At 46.1% G+C, this 14,326-nt stretch overlaps 3 protein-coding genes across 4 annotated transcripts; all 3 read right to left on the bottom strand.

The window, feature by feature from the left end:
* Window positions 1-2,241: 2,241 nt before the first annotated feature.
* LOC105556894 lies at window positions 2,242-3,786 on the bottom strand. 2 transcript variants are annotated; one of them, XM_012004005.1, is made up of 3 exons: window positions 3,188-3,786; window positions 2,573-3,087; window positions 2,242-2,319 (listed from the first exon to the last, which is right to left on the bottom strand). In XM_012004005.1, the coding sequence occupies exons 1-2, from the start codon at window positions 3,475-3,477 to the stop codon at window positions 2,826-2,828; spliced, it is 552 nt and encodes a 183-aa protein (XP_011859395.1). In that variant the 5' UTR covers window positions 3,478-3,786; the 3' UTR covers window positions 2,242-2,319; window positions 2,573-2,825. The 2 variants fall into 2 exon arrangements, with proteins under 2 accessions (XP_011859395.1, XP_011859394.1); XM_012004004.1 differs by lacking the exon at window positions 2,242-2,319 and having other exon boundaries at window positions 2,494-2,678; window positions 2,767-3,087.
* A 2,299-nt stretch (window positions 3,787-6,085) lies between these two features.
* LOC105556896 lies at window positions 6,086-8,230 on the bottom strand. The gene has a single exon (XM_012004007.1). It carries the CDS (start codon window positions 8,228-8,230, stop codon window positions 6,086-6,088), a length of 2,145 nt encoding a protein of 714 aa, XP_011859397.1.
* Window positions 8,231-9,036: 806 nt separating this feature from the next.
* LOC105556895 lies at window positions 9,037-11,005 on the bottom strand. The gene is made up of 3 exons (XM_012004006.1): window positions 10,338-11,005; window positions 9,723-10,284; window positions 9,037-9,594 (listed from the first exon to the last, which is right to left on the bottom strand). The coding sequence occupies exons 1-3, from the start codon at window positions 11,003-11,005 to the stop codon at window positions 9,037-9,039; spliced, it is 1,788 nt and encodes a 595-aa protein (XP_011859396.1).
* Between the last annotated feature and the right edge of the window lie 3,321 nt (window positions 11,006-14,326).

The raw sequence follows: 14,326 nt of genomic DNA, 5'->3' as shown, positions 1-14,326 counted from the left end.
CTCGTGATAATATTAATTACATAAATTTGTTCTTTTCCAGAAGTATTTTCTAAAATTTCTATAAAATATGTATTGTGTTCAAGTTTGTTTAAAAAATAATTTGTATATTAAAAGAATATTATATATACATAAACGTTTTGGAAACTTTCCAGCAAGTCACATAAGTTGACACTAACATTCTATCTGTTTTGAGCATTTAATAAATAACAAAAATAGCACGATACTTGTGTTCTGTGCCACTTGCTGAATAGCTTCTATAATCGGTATATTTATTTTATTTATTATTTACTGTTTTATAAAATTATCTCTTTCTCTCTCTTTATTACAACTCATATAACATTAATGTACATGTTGAATAAACTGCTTTATATGATATCTGTCATTAATATAAGTTTTAATAAAAAATTGATGTAAAATTTAATAATAAATTATTACACTGGTCCCTAGAAACCCCCCCACGTTGCCTGGTATGCACGAGTCTTTCATGGTAGTCACGTGATCGCTATGCGCATGGCAGAAAGGCTCGCGCTACTGCGCGTGCGCCAGAAATCCCGCAATCTCCGATCACTGATTCACTCTCCTCCGAGAAGAGATCCCGAGCGGAAGCGAGCAGAAGCAAGGAGAATCTCGAGAGTCATCCGATCGAACTTAGTCTCGCGCGCGAGTCTTGTGAACCCGTCGCCTTAGAGTCAGTGTAAAGTTGAATCTGGAAACTCATTGTAACTGTTCATTTTATTTGTTTAAATATATATACATAGTTTATCAAGTGCTACGAATTATACTGGATCTCTCGGTTCTTAACCGCCCCACCTGATTTCCTTATAAAAATCCTTACAGCTTTCAGAAGTGGGATTCCCACTCATTTCCCGCCTCATAGAGGGCTGAGAGAACCTTCGGGCCGTATGGTAAAAACTCGCGCTAATTCAGCTATGGAGAAAGCTAAATTTGAGGCCCTCTCCCTGGAACAATTGAAGGAAGAGGCAAGCAAATACAGGTTGTCCATTACGGGTGACCGTGACTCGATAATCCAAAACATCATGCGGCACCTTGAGAAACAGGGGCTGCATGACTTACAAGATGAGGCAGCAAAGGCTTCGGCGACCGGAGCGGTAAGCCAAGGAAAGGCTCGGCAGGCTCCGCCGAGCAGGTACCGGCGATCCTGCTGCAACAAGTTCTGTAGTCCGTACAGGGAATGCTGGAGCAGGCTGAAAAAAGGAGAGAACAAGCTGAGAAAAAGCAGCAAGAACAATTCGAGAGGCAGAGAGCGGCTCAACAGGAGCAATTCGAGCGGTTGATGCCTGTTAGCCATGAACAATACGAACCAGACAAGAAGAGACAAACCCCCGGAAGCCGCGCGGGCGGAGTCAGCCACGACTCCAATAGGCAGCCCGTTGGCGGCCCAAAGTTCCGGAAGCAGTCTACCGACAGGAAGTCTGGTGAACTACCTTCCGCAGCAGATACCGTAGTTCGCCGGAGGAGAGGATGACAACATCCAAGCTTGGGCGAATCGGGTGGACAAGGTCGCCCAAGTCCACGGAGCGTCGGACGGGGCCACGCTCTTGGCAGCCTTGAGCAGGCTGACCAAATCCGCTCGTAGGTGGTACGAGCTCCAGACGGGAGCAGAGTCCTGCAGCCATAGAGCAGCCATAGAGTCCTGGGTCGGACTGCGCCTAGAGATGAAGAAAATGTTTGAGAGAAAAATACCATTCTATAAATCTATGCAGAAAATCGAAGCCCGGAAGTGGCAGCTGGGCAAAGAGACATTTTACCGATACGCGATAGAGAAGTTGGCGCTTATCCAAGTGCTCAACTTACCGGAGGAAGATAGCATTCAGCTCCTGATTGGCGGAATCACGAACAGCGCGGTCAAGGCGACAGCGCTGTCCATGGCCACAGACCCGCTAAACCGCTTCCTGGAGAGGATGAGAGTCATCGCGGAAGGGGTAGTGGACACGGAGCGGAAACCGACGCCGCCTGAAACGAGCGCTAAGCCCAAGGAAGCTCCATGCAGGAACTGCGGGGGTAAGGGCCATTTGACGAAGGACTGCCAAGCCGAGCCAAGCTGCTTTTATTGCAAAAAGAAAGGGTATCGGCGGTTCGAATGTCCGGCCCTGAAGCGGAAGGATGAGAAGCCGGGAACGTCGTCAGCAACGGCCAGGGCAGCAGCGAGCGTGATGCAGGAGCCGTCATCGGCAGACGAGGTCGTAGCGTCGGTGGATCAGCCAGGGAACCGCCTAGAGATCACCGATCCTCTGGTAGGAGTAGAAGACATCAATGGTGAGCGATGTAACTTGCTAGCATTGGTCGATACAGGAAGCCCTGTGTCATTCGCGAAATATACCGTTTATGAGCGATGGATAAAACCGTTAAATTTAGAGTTAGCCCCGTATGAAAGTCGGCTTAGAAATTTAAGCGATCACGCGTTAGAGATTATAGGAACGGCGAAGGTCAAGCTGAGTTTGAAACAGATCGCGAACAAAGGACTCTCGGTAAATTTACATGTCCTCAAAGATAATATATTTGAAGGAGATATTATTTTGGGAAGAGAGTTCTTGCAGCAACAGAAACTCACCTTGATTTTTAAACCGTCGAGCCAAGGTGAGAAGGAGAGCGTTAGGTTGTTTGCCCAATTGCCCTTGTATGTCGAGTCGAAGTTTCCAGAGGCCTTAGAGGAAACACTAGAAAATAAAGTCAGAGATTTAGAATACAGAGATCAGCAACGGTTGAAGGACATAATAATAGGCGTCCACAAAACTGAGTACGGACCGGTAGAGGACGATTATGAAGTTCAGGTCCGGCTAAAAGACAACTCGACATATTCCTTCTCACCGAGGCGATTTGCCTACGCGGAACGTCTCCAAATCAGGGCCATCATAGATGACCTGCTGGCTCGCGGAATCGTGAAAACTAGCACTTCCCCGTACTGTGCTAGGGGTAGTGCCAGTCCGTAAGAGGAGCGGGCAAATGCGACTCTGAGTCGACTTGAGACCGCTAAACGCACGAGTCGAGCGGCAGCGATACCCTTTCCCAGTTATTGAAGAGTGCCTGGCTAGGTTAACCGACAGGTCCGTTTTCACACTCTTAGACCTAAAAGATAGTTTTCACCAGATTAGAGTACAACATAAAGATTCCACGAAATACTTCGCGTTCGCGACGCCGGACGGGCAGTATGAATTTAACAGACTACCTTTTGGTTTTTGCGAATCGCCCGCGGAGTTCCAGAAGCGGCTGGTGCAAATACTTAACCCGCTTCTCCGCGACGATAAAGTACTCGTGTACATGGACGACGTGTAATAGCCTCGCGGTCGACCGAAGTCTTGAAGATGTCGAAACGGTCCTTCGGACTCTGAAAAAATACGGATTCGAACCAGTGATGCCAGAATGGACGCGCTTTTCAGCGCATGCGCAGTAGAAATGGCAGATATCCAGTGGCGTGTCAGTATTGGTATAATGGGCGCAAGACCTGTCTGAACTCATCGGCCGTCGTCGTACAGGAGGATAGATGTTTTTTTATATATTAATATGTATAATGTAGTATAGTTATATGCAGACAGAAAGATGTGTCGGTGTTAAAACGGTCTACCGCCGGTAAAAAATTATCATTTAGAATTTTCTTCAAGAAAATTTCTTACGGGCGACTAGCGATACACCTATTTGTCCGTAGTAGGTACTTCAGTGAGCCTCAAATCGACGCGCATGCGCTAAAAAGCGCGTCCATTCTGGCATCACTGATTCGAACTGAACTATGAGAAATGTCAGTTCTTGAGAAAAGAAATAGAATTTTTAGGATACGTAATATCCGCGAACGGAATAACGTTAAGTCCGAGGCATACCGACGCGGTTAAAAATTTCAGGCAACCACGCACGGTATTAGAAGTTCAAAGATTCCTCGGCTTAACAAATTATTTTAGGTGGTTTATTAAGGGGTACGCGCAGATTGCGAAGCCCATACAAGAGCTAGTAAAAAAGGACGTACTATTCGTTTTCGACGACCACTGTATCGACGCGTTTCAAAGATTAAAGCGGGAGTTAACGTCACCCCCGGTGCTCCAATTATACAATCCGGCCGCGCCGACGGAATTGCATACGGATGCCTGTAACACGGGCTTAGGAGGAATTCTCCTGCAAAAACAGAAAAACGGTCAGTGGTCCCCGGTAGCCTCTTACAGCCAGAGCACGAATCAAGCTGAGAACAGGTATCACAGATATGAGCTCGAAATGCTAGCAATAGTCAGGGCAATCGAGCGTTTCCATCTGTACCTTTACGGGTTGGAGTTCACCGTGGTTACAGATTGTAACGCGATAGTGTAAGCGGTGAATAAGGCGAACCTCAACCCGCGAATAGCGAGATGGACGCTCGCTCTCCAAAATTATAGGTTTAAATTAACTCACCGTCCAGACAAGCGCATGTCCCATGTGGACGCCTTAAGTCGATGTACGGCTTATGTGCACGAACTGCCTCTCGAGCGGGAGTTGGAGCTGCGGCAGCTAACGGATCCTAAAATTTTGGAGACAAGTAAAAAATTAGAAATCAGAGAGGATAAAAAATTCGAGTTAATAAATGACTTAGTTTATAAGAAGGACGAGAACCAGAAACGCTTCGTGGTACCAGATTCAATGATAGCCAGTTTAATAAGAGCCCACCATGACGAGATGGCTCACTGCGGAGCCGAAAAAACAATCATGGGCATCTCGAAAAATTTCTGGTTCCCGTCCATGAGGAAGGTCGTCCACGATTACGTGGGGAATTGCCTCACCTGCGTGATGGCGAATAGCGCCTCGAATCGATTCGAGGGCGAGACTCAGCTCGTCCCCCTTCCCGAGGCGCCAATGGAAGTGGTGCACGTGGACCGCCTCGGCCCGTTGCCTGAGTCCGCCGACGGATTCCGGCACATATTAGTGGCGGTCGACGCGTTCACTCGGTTCACGTGGCTGCATGCCACGAAATCTACGGGATCGAAAGAAACGATTAGCTTACTAAAAAATATATTCGATACCTTCGGCAGACCGTCGGAAGTCGTGTCGGACCGAGGTACGGCATTCACGTCGCGAGATTTTAACGAATTCGCAGAAACGCAACAAATAAAGCATCGGAAGGTGGCCGTAGCCGCCCCATGGGCGAACATAGGTCGGCATTCATAGCTGTTCCTTGATAAAGGTAGCGCAGTTGAAAGGGAAAACAATAATAGAAGAAGACGAGATAACGCTTACGGGGATAACAGGCCATAAGGTGAAAACAATAGGCAAGATTTACACCAAGATAAACTTAGACGAACTGCAAATAAAGCACACGCTATATGTAGTCAAAGACGACTTTCCCATGGAGTATGACAGAATTCTAGGAGTAGATTTCGTGAAGAGACATAAAGTAAAATGCGATTATGGGAAAAAACAAGTTAACATAGGACGGAAAACTTTGAAGCTGTACCCCTACAAGCCAATGCTGCAAGTAAAACTTGTGGAAATTGGGCTGAGGGAGACAGAAGAAATAAATGCAGCACAGGTGTACTGTCGGTTCGTAAGGCCGACTTGAATATTATTCACTCCTCCGCTTCGCGAGGAGTGAACCACGCTTGTAGCAGAATAACCACACTGGTTTGCAGAGATTCACTTTAATTGCGAGACGACTCGAATACAGGATCGTAATCGCGATGATATACCTTGCCGAACAGAGCTGCGGAACCGCCCTTCTCGCCTCACTAATCTAACGCTACACACACTCTCGATGGCACACTCACGCTCTGCACACGCACGCCGCCCATAGCCCTCCTGGCGAGGAGACTCGCAACCACTCCTGACGACGCCATTCTCACGCGCGCCATACCCCAATCAAATTCCGCCGTAACATGCCGCCCGCCTTGATAAACGGGTAACACGTTTTCAACCATATCTCTCAAGTGTACAACACACAACTAAACTTATAACCAGCCGCTTCTGAAAAGGTTTACAATTCTCAGAATTCTTAAACTAACTTAGTCACTAACGCTTTGGTATAATTTTTCTTAAAATTAATCTTATCCTAACGCAGAGTATTACATGAATGGTCTCTAAGACCTCAAGAACATAAATCGCAGATCGATTGCAGTTAGTCACAAGGCACAGGTGCCAACTTTACTATGGGCCTTTTATATTGCCCCTTAGCAGTACGCAACGTTACGGCGCGCACTACTCCGTCGACGCCCGGATGCGTCTCCAACACCCTCGCCATCGTCCATTTGTATGGCATCGCCTCATCTTCCTTTAGCATCACTAGCTGTCCCGCGCGTATTGTTTCGCGCTTTAAAGTTTTCCACTTGGACCGCTGCTGGCACGCGGACAGATATTCCCGCGACCATCGCGACCAAAACCTTTGACGGAGTTGTTCGAAGTGCTGCCATCTGGACAGTTTAGACGTCGGTACCTCCTGTAGATCGTGTTCAGGTAACGCTGCCATCGAACTGCCAATAAGAAAATGCGCGGGAGTCAACGCCTCCAAATCCCGCGGATCATCAGAAAGCGGAGTGATAGGTCTCGAGTTCATGATCGCCTCGATTTGGGTTAAGACCGTAATCATCTCGCTTACAGTGAGCGACGCCTCTCCTATTGTTCGTTTTAGATGTCGCTTCATAGTCTTGACTGCCGCCTCCCAGAGACCGCCGAAGTGCGGTGCTCTAGCTGGGATGAAATGCCAGTTCACACTCTCGACGGAACAGTGTTCAGGGATCCTCTTCTTAAATTGAGGATCGTTGAGAATTCGTTGGATCTCTCTTTCTGCCCCGACCAAGTTCCTGCCATTATCGGAATAAATGTCCGACGGTAATCCTCGTCTCGCCGTAAATCGCTTCAGGGATCCTATGAACGCCTCAGTGGTCATGTCGTCCACTAGTTCGATGTGGACCGCCTTCGTTGCCATGCACACGTATACAGCCACGTAAGCTTTGTACTGCTTACTGTTTCTTCTCACACGGTCTCTCACGAATAAGGGTCCACAGTAGTCCACTCCTACCCTTGCAAATGGTCTTGACACTTGCATTCGCGCCTCCGGAAGTTGCCCCATCAGTTGCTGATATGGCATCGGGTCCGCCTTGCGACACACCACACAATTTCTCAAATGCTTCTTCACGACGCTTAGCCCGGAAATCGGCCAGAACTCAGACCTTACTGCCGCCAACGTAGCCGTAGGCCCAGCATGGAAACACTTATTATGTTTCTCCATAACAATTAGTTTGGTGACGTAATGCTCGGACGGAATAATCAGTGGGTGCTTCGCGTCCTCATCCAATGACGAACGATCTAACCTTCCGCCCACCCTCACGAGCTTGTCCTTGCCTATGTATGGTTTCAAACCAATTAACTTAGAGTTTCTATTGATCGCCTGGTTATCGCTTAATTTACGGATTTCGTCGTTCCAAGCCGCTGCTTGGACTAATCTAATTATTACATTTCGCGCCTCCCTTAACTCTACCGAAGAAATATATTCTGTCGCATCCGTGTTAGCGCGCTTTCTCAAACCGCTTATGAATCTCAATACGTGAACCACGACACGCAACAACTTAGAGTAGGAAGAAAACTTGTCGAATTCCACGACGGTATTACTAACTATAGCTATCGCCATCGACGCCACCTTGCGCTCTTCGGGTATACCGTCCAGATCCGCACCACGGCTTTCAGTTTCTGAAAAATCAGTCTCAGTTTTTAACCAATTCGGACCTTCCCACCATAACGTAGAGCTATTCAACTGCGCGGGAGTTGACCCTCTAGATATCATGTCGGCAGGATTATCCCGTGACTTTACGTGGCGCCACTCGTTTGGAGACGAACTATCCTGAATCTCGCTCACCCTATTTGCCACAAATGTTTGCCACCTCCTGGAAGGCGAACCTATCCAAGCTAAAACTATTTTGGAATCCGTCCAATAGTGCCTCTCTGAAATGTCAACCTTCACGGCTTCCGCAACCTTTTTCATCAATTTAACTAACAACAATGCCCCACACAATTCCAACCTTGGTAGGGATATAGCCTTTAAAGGCGCGACTCGGGACTTGGAACACACTAGTGTGGAACCAACGTTATGATTGGAGTGCCGACACACCACATACACGCAAGCTCCATATGCTCTCTCGCTCGCATCACTAAATCCATGTAAACGAACCTGACACACGTCGAAGCCCTGCATCAGCCTCAGTATTTCTATGGAACTCAACTCGGACAACTGCGACCTGAACGTTGACCAAGAAGTTTGAATATGCATCGGAACCGAATCATCCCAACCTATTTTGTCAATCCCATAGACTCTGCATCAGCATTTTCGCGGACGTAGTTATGGGGCCTACCAAACCCAGAGGGTCAAATAATCGAGCCATTTCAGACAGTATGGTTCGCTTAGTAATCCGATCCTCCCTTTGACCTTTCGGGGTTGTGAAATACAATGCATCTCTTTTGGGAAGCCAACCTATACCCAGTAACTTTGCCCCTCGGTGGGGTTCTGACTCGACAAATTCCCCAAGATCCAGCGTGTCCTTGTTGCCTAAATCTTCAACGTTGCTATTCCATTTGTGCAGCTCGAATCCACCTTGTTCTAATAGCGCTTCCAATTGGCACTTCAGTGCCACTAATTGTTCCACCGTACTTGCACCCGTTAACAGATCGTCCATATAAAGATCTTCTTTTATCGCCTTTGCTGCCAAAGGAAATCTATCCTCTTCTTCCTTCGCCAACTTCTGCAAGCATTTGACTGCGATATAAGACGCAGGTTTTGTACCGTAGGTCAACGTGACCAACTCGTACAGCCTCATGGTTTCGGTGGAATTCTCCCTCCAGTAGATCGTCTGAAGAGGCGTATGCTCTTCGTGCACCAGTATCTGCCTGTACATTTTAACATCTGCGGTCAAGATGTACCTATGACAGCGAAACCATGAGAATTATCGTGAACAAATCAGACTGAAGTGTCGGACCCTTGCGCAACGCGTCATTGAGGGATACTCCTTTGCTGTCTTTACTCGAGGCGTCGAATACGACTCGGGTCTTCGTGGATGTCCTATCCTTTCTCACTACAGCTTAGTGCGGTAAGAAAATCCTGAATCTAACGTTTCGTGGCTCATCTATCTGTTTCATATGGCCTAATCTCTCATAGTCCTGCATGAACTGAACGTATTCTTTCTTCAGATCATGATCCTTATCTAGCCTCCTTTCTAACGATAAAAAACGTCGTCGAGCAATATCTTTCGACTCGCCCATTTGCTTCATAACGTCCTCCTTTACAGGCAGCTTGACTACGAATCTTCCCTTTGCGTTCCGTTCGTACGTATTCTCGAAGAATTCCTCGCAGGCCAACTCATCAATGGTAGACTCCCCTCTCACAGGAATGTCGTCAATTTTCCAAAATTGCCGTAGTGCTTCATCCAGTTCTCGGACGCTACTCAGGTTGCAGGAAGCGTATCGCTTGCGTCCTAAATTTCCCGTCGTCACCGTTCCGACTATCAACCAACCTAACACGGTTTTTTGCAATATCGGTCTGCCAGGACCTAAATTGATCTGCCCTACGCACATCAGAACCATTCGGTTCCTATCACTAAATCGATTTCCGAAGGAACGTTGAATCGCGGATCTGCCAACCTAATATTACCCGGAATATTAAATTGTTGCTTATCTAACTTTACGTAAGGAACCCTTCTCGTTAGGTTAGATAGAATTATACATTGCACCGTAAATTCGTGAGATCCGAACCTAGACTTAACGTCTACCTCGGTATTTTCCAACGCCCTGGACACCTGCTGATTAATACCTGTGATTTCTATATGCGCAGCCTTACGCCTTAGTTTTAGACGCTGCGCTAGAGATTCCGTTATGAAACTAGATTCCGCCCCGCTATCAAGAAGAGCTTTGATTTGGATAAAATGACCATCGCTATGCTTTACTTTAATCAAAACCGTAGACAACAACATTTGACTCGACCGGTATGATCCCGTGGAACAGGCATGTCCACACGCCGCACTGTTCCCTTGTTCTTTATCCGCAACGACTTTAGCCTTTCCGAGGCTCGATTCGCTGCTCGATTCACCCTTGGGACTCTCTGGATGCAGTAAGGAATTATGCCGCTTGCTGCATGTTTTGCATCCGTCTAACGAACAATCCCTAGCCATATGCTTGCCCTTCAAGCAATTCAAACACCAACCCTTTGATTTTATATATTTTACGCGCTCGTCTACCGATAGACCCTTAAAATCTTTGCAAGAGTAAACACTATGATCTCCTTGGCAATATGAGCATTTAAATTTGGTAGCGGCTACGTTACAGCCTTTGGACCTTTGCACATTATCCTGTAACGAGTTAGCATTGGCCCTATTCGACCTTCCTACCTTTGAAACCGCCTCCAACGTCTGGCACCTTTTTTTAGAAATTCTATTAACTCCTCGAACGTAGGAACTCGCGTGGACTCGATCGAGTTCTCCCACTCTTTTATTGACTTCATATCTAGGTTGCTCGTGACGATGTGAACTAACAAGTCGCCCCAATGCTCGATGGGTCTGTCCAATGAGCGTAAAGCTCTCGTGTGCTTTAACACGCCGTCTAATATTTGTCGGATAACGACACTGTCTTCCCTTTTCACGACAGGTAAATCAAAGATAGCCCTGATGTGGTTCTGAACGGTAAACCTTTTGTTATCGTACCTCTCTCTAAGCCTATCCCATGCATCTTGATAATTGTCACCGGTCATTTCTAGCGACGACACGACCTCGGCGGCCTCCCTTTTTAAGAAGGATTTCAGGTAATGAAGTTTTTGAGTATCGTTAAGATCTCTATTTGAATGAATTAATGAACCGAACATATCATAGAATGAGTGCCATTCCTCATATGCCCCTGAAAATCTGGGCAATTCTATCCGCGGTAGTTTAATTTGAGCGTTGAATGCTGGAACGCAGGCTCTGCCGAGGTCATTATTGACCGCTCCATTTGCCTGTATCACTGTGCGGTCTAACATTCCCTCATCCGCCCTAACCGTTCTATCTTTTACGATTCTTTCCATCGCGCCCTTTAATCGAAAGTATTTGTTTTCAATTTCCTCCGATTCTTTATCCTGATCCGCCTCCGACTTGAATATTATTCACTCCTCCGCTTCGCGAGGAGTGAACCACGCTTGTAGCAGAATAACCACACTGGTTTGCTGAGATTCACTTTAATTGCCAGACGACTCGAATACAGGATCGTAATCGCGATGATATACCTTGCCGAACAGAGCTGCGGAACCGCCCTTCTCGCCTCACTAATCTAACGCTACACACACTCTCGATGGCACACTAACGCTCTGCACACGCACGCCGCCCATAGCCCTCCTGGCGAGGAGACTCGCAACCACTCCTGACGACGCCATTCTCACGCGCGCCATACCCCAATCAAATTCCGCCGTAACAACAGGTTAGAAAGAGTGCTGGAAACATATCACGCCGTGAGAAGGTAATTAAACGATTGCGCACCGGACATTTGAATGCCGAGGAAAGGAAAACCATTATAGAAATCTGCAAAAATGTCAATACTGTATTCCACGCAGAGGGAGAACCCTGACGTGTACGAGCGCTGTGAAACTTAATATTGCAACGCAAGCAAACAGTGCCCCGGTCAATGTGCGATCATATCGCCTGCCAGAAAATCATAAAGAAGAAGGGAATCGGCAGGTACGCGATATGTTGACGAACGAAATTATTTGCACCAGTGCGAGCCAATGGAAGGAGCCCTTACTTAGTCGTACCAAAGAAGGCTGGTGCAAATGGAAACCCGAAATTACGAATAGTGGTAGTATGGAATAGTTTCCGAAAAGTAAATGATTTAACGGTTGGTGATCCACTTCCTATACCTAGTATAGTGAATATCCTAGATCAACTAGGAAAGGCGAAGGATTCCACCACTCTCGATCTAGCAGCTGGGTATCACCAGATACCAATGGCCGAAGAAGATAAGGAAGAAACGGCGTTCTCTACGCCCTGTTGCCATTATGAGTATAACCGAAAGCCATATGGGTTGGAAAATGCCCCCACTACATTTCAACGTCTCATGAATTCGGTTCTAATGGGATTACAGGGACTGAAATGTCTGGTAAATAATGACGACAGAGTCAGATACGCGAGTAGCCTACGGGTACACGTAAACCGTCTCAAACACTCTGTAAAACATTAAGAAGAAAATACGTTACTTAAGACTACAAGGAAAGGGGGAAGGAAAAGGAATAAAGGATACGGGCTAGGATAAATGAACTAGAGAAAAACAATTCAATAAAAAGATATATAATTAGAAAAAGGAAAAAGACGATGTATACAAAAATGCCATCAAAACTATATATAGCTACAAGTGAAAGAAATAAAAAAGTATAAGTATGAATTAAAGTATAAGTATGAATTAAGTAAATGACGACACTTGTAGACGCCGACGGACCCGGGAAGGAATGCGCCGCATCACCACCACCACCACCGCCACGGATAGCCGCTGAGCTAGCATCTGTAAACGAAACAGACAGATAGACATATATAACGAAGAGTGGCTTTCGAAATCACAGTAAAAAGGGAAAAGTGACCACGACACTCACCTCAACGAAAATACACCCAGCGAGCACCCGAAGCAACATGGATGGAGACGCAAACGGATCCCGCCCGGTAAGCAATTGCTTCGGAGTAGGTATGGGGTGGGTCGTACGCCGGGGGAGGCGGCGAACCCCGGACAGGTCCAGTAGCGCGGGAAGATTCCCAGCTAGAACCCTCCACCAAGTCGGACACAGGCCCCGCGTCCACGGCACTACGCCGTTCGTCCTCGTGCGGGTGACAAGCCGAGCAGTACAACGGCCGAAAAAACCGTCGGCATCGCCGACACACGACAAAGCCCGCATGGCAAGTAGCTCGTGAAGCCGTCATGATGGAGACCAGCGACTGAACGAGACTGAAGCTCACGACGAGCAAATTACAGGTGACAGAATTAAAAGAATAGATATAGGAACACCTGACGCGGCCGGCCCATGATAACAGTCAGCGAAAAAAAACCCGCCGCGCACCTGCAAAGAAAGCGCGACGAGGATTCAAAGAAAGTAATACGAACTCCTGTCTTGCAGGATGGTGCTGGCATTACTGCTAGGACATGAACAACGAGAATGGCTGAAGGATATGCTCTTGAATGACGCGAGAGGAGATGTCTATATTGAAACTATTGATGTAGACTATGAGGACATACCATCTCTAAATAAATTGGATGTTGCACATACTTTTCACTGCAAGAAACATGTAACAAATTGTGCTTTACAAAATGTTTTTTAACTTTACAATTGGTGGTCTAACCATAAAAAACATGTACAACATGTGTTATGAAGTGTATTTAATTGCTGTAAGCAAAAATATATTATATATCGAAACGATGTCTATTTTTTTTCCACTCGTATTTCCTTCTCTCCCTGTTTGCATCCTCTTCCTCGCATCCTGTCTCGCCCTATCGCTCCCCCTGTCGCGCTCACGACTATCACGTTTCGCGCCTATCTCGATTCGTTCATGTCTATCACGGTTCGCGTTTTCTCGCTGCTTCTTATTATGTACTTGGGAAAGGGAAGAGAAAGAAAAACTCTTTTTACTAATTATAAATTTTTTAATATATATAAAAATACAATTATTTTACTAAAAATAACTTAAAAGTATCTTATAAATATCTTACAACTACTTTTATAAAATTAAAAGTATAAAAATTAAAAGTATCTTAAAAGTAAATATAAAAAACAAGAATAGCAGGCATATTTAACAGTTATATAAAGCGATCCCTATACTAATTTAATTTATCTTACAAATACCTTATGACTACCTCTTCCTCCAAGCTTTTCCTATATAACCTACTTATTTCATAATCGCGCTGGTTTACTATAAATGTCTCCAGGCAGTCTCGACATAAGAATGCCGGGATGGCGTTCATTATAAATTTGCCGCACCCATGACAGTATGATTTTAATGTTGATATATATTGAACCGGGGCACAAAATCCATGCCACGAGGTTCTCGACATATAGTTGTTTGGCCTGCCCATGTGGTTATAACAATGGCTGCATAGCCGTAATTTGTCTCCATCATCACTAATAAATATCTACTCGTTGCTTGATGATTTTATGCATATACCTTGCATATATGTGTGGTATGCCTCATAGTATTCGGGTATGTCCCCGTCTATGGGGCCATACCATTCCAGCCTCTCCGCTTCGCTCCTCTCATCTACAGGAGGCCGCATGCATGGTTCTGTAAACATTAAATTCATTAGACCTGAGCGGTGACGAGCTTGATCTAAAGAATAATTTGAACTTACCTTTTCCTTCGTGTTAAAATAAATTCCT

Source organism: Vollenhovia emeryi, unplaced genomic scaffold, assembly GCF_000949405.1.
Source record: "Vollenhovia emeryi isolate VEMERY1.0 unplaced genomic scaffold, V.emery_V1.0 DF939722.1, whole genome shotgun sequence".
Classification (NCBI taxonomy): Eukaryota; Metazoa; Arthropoda; class Insecta; order Hymenoptera; family Formicidae; genus Vollenhovia; species Vollenhovia emeryi.
The sequence above is the reverse complement of the archived record's forward strand: the minus strand, read 5'-3'. Positions and strand labels throughout refer to the sequence as shown.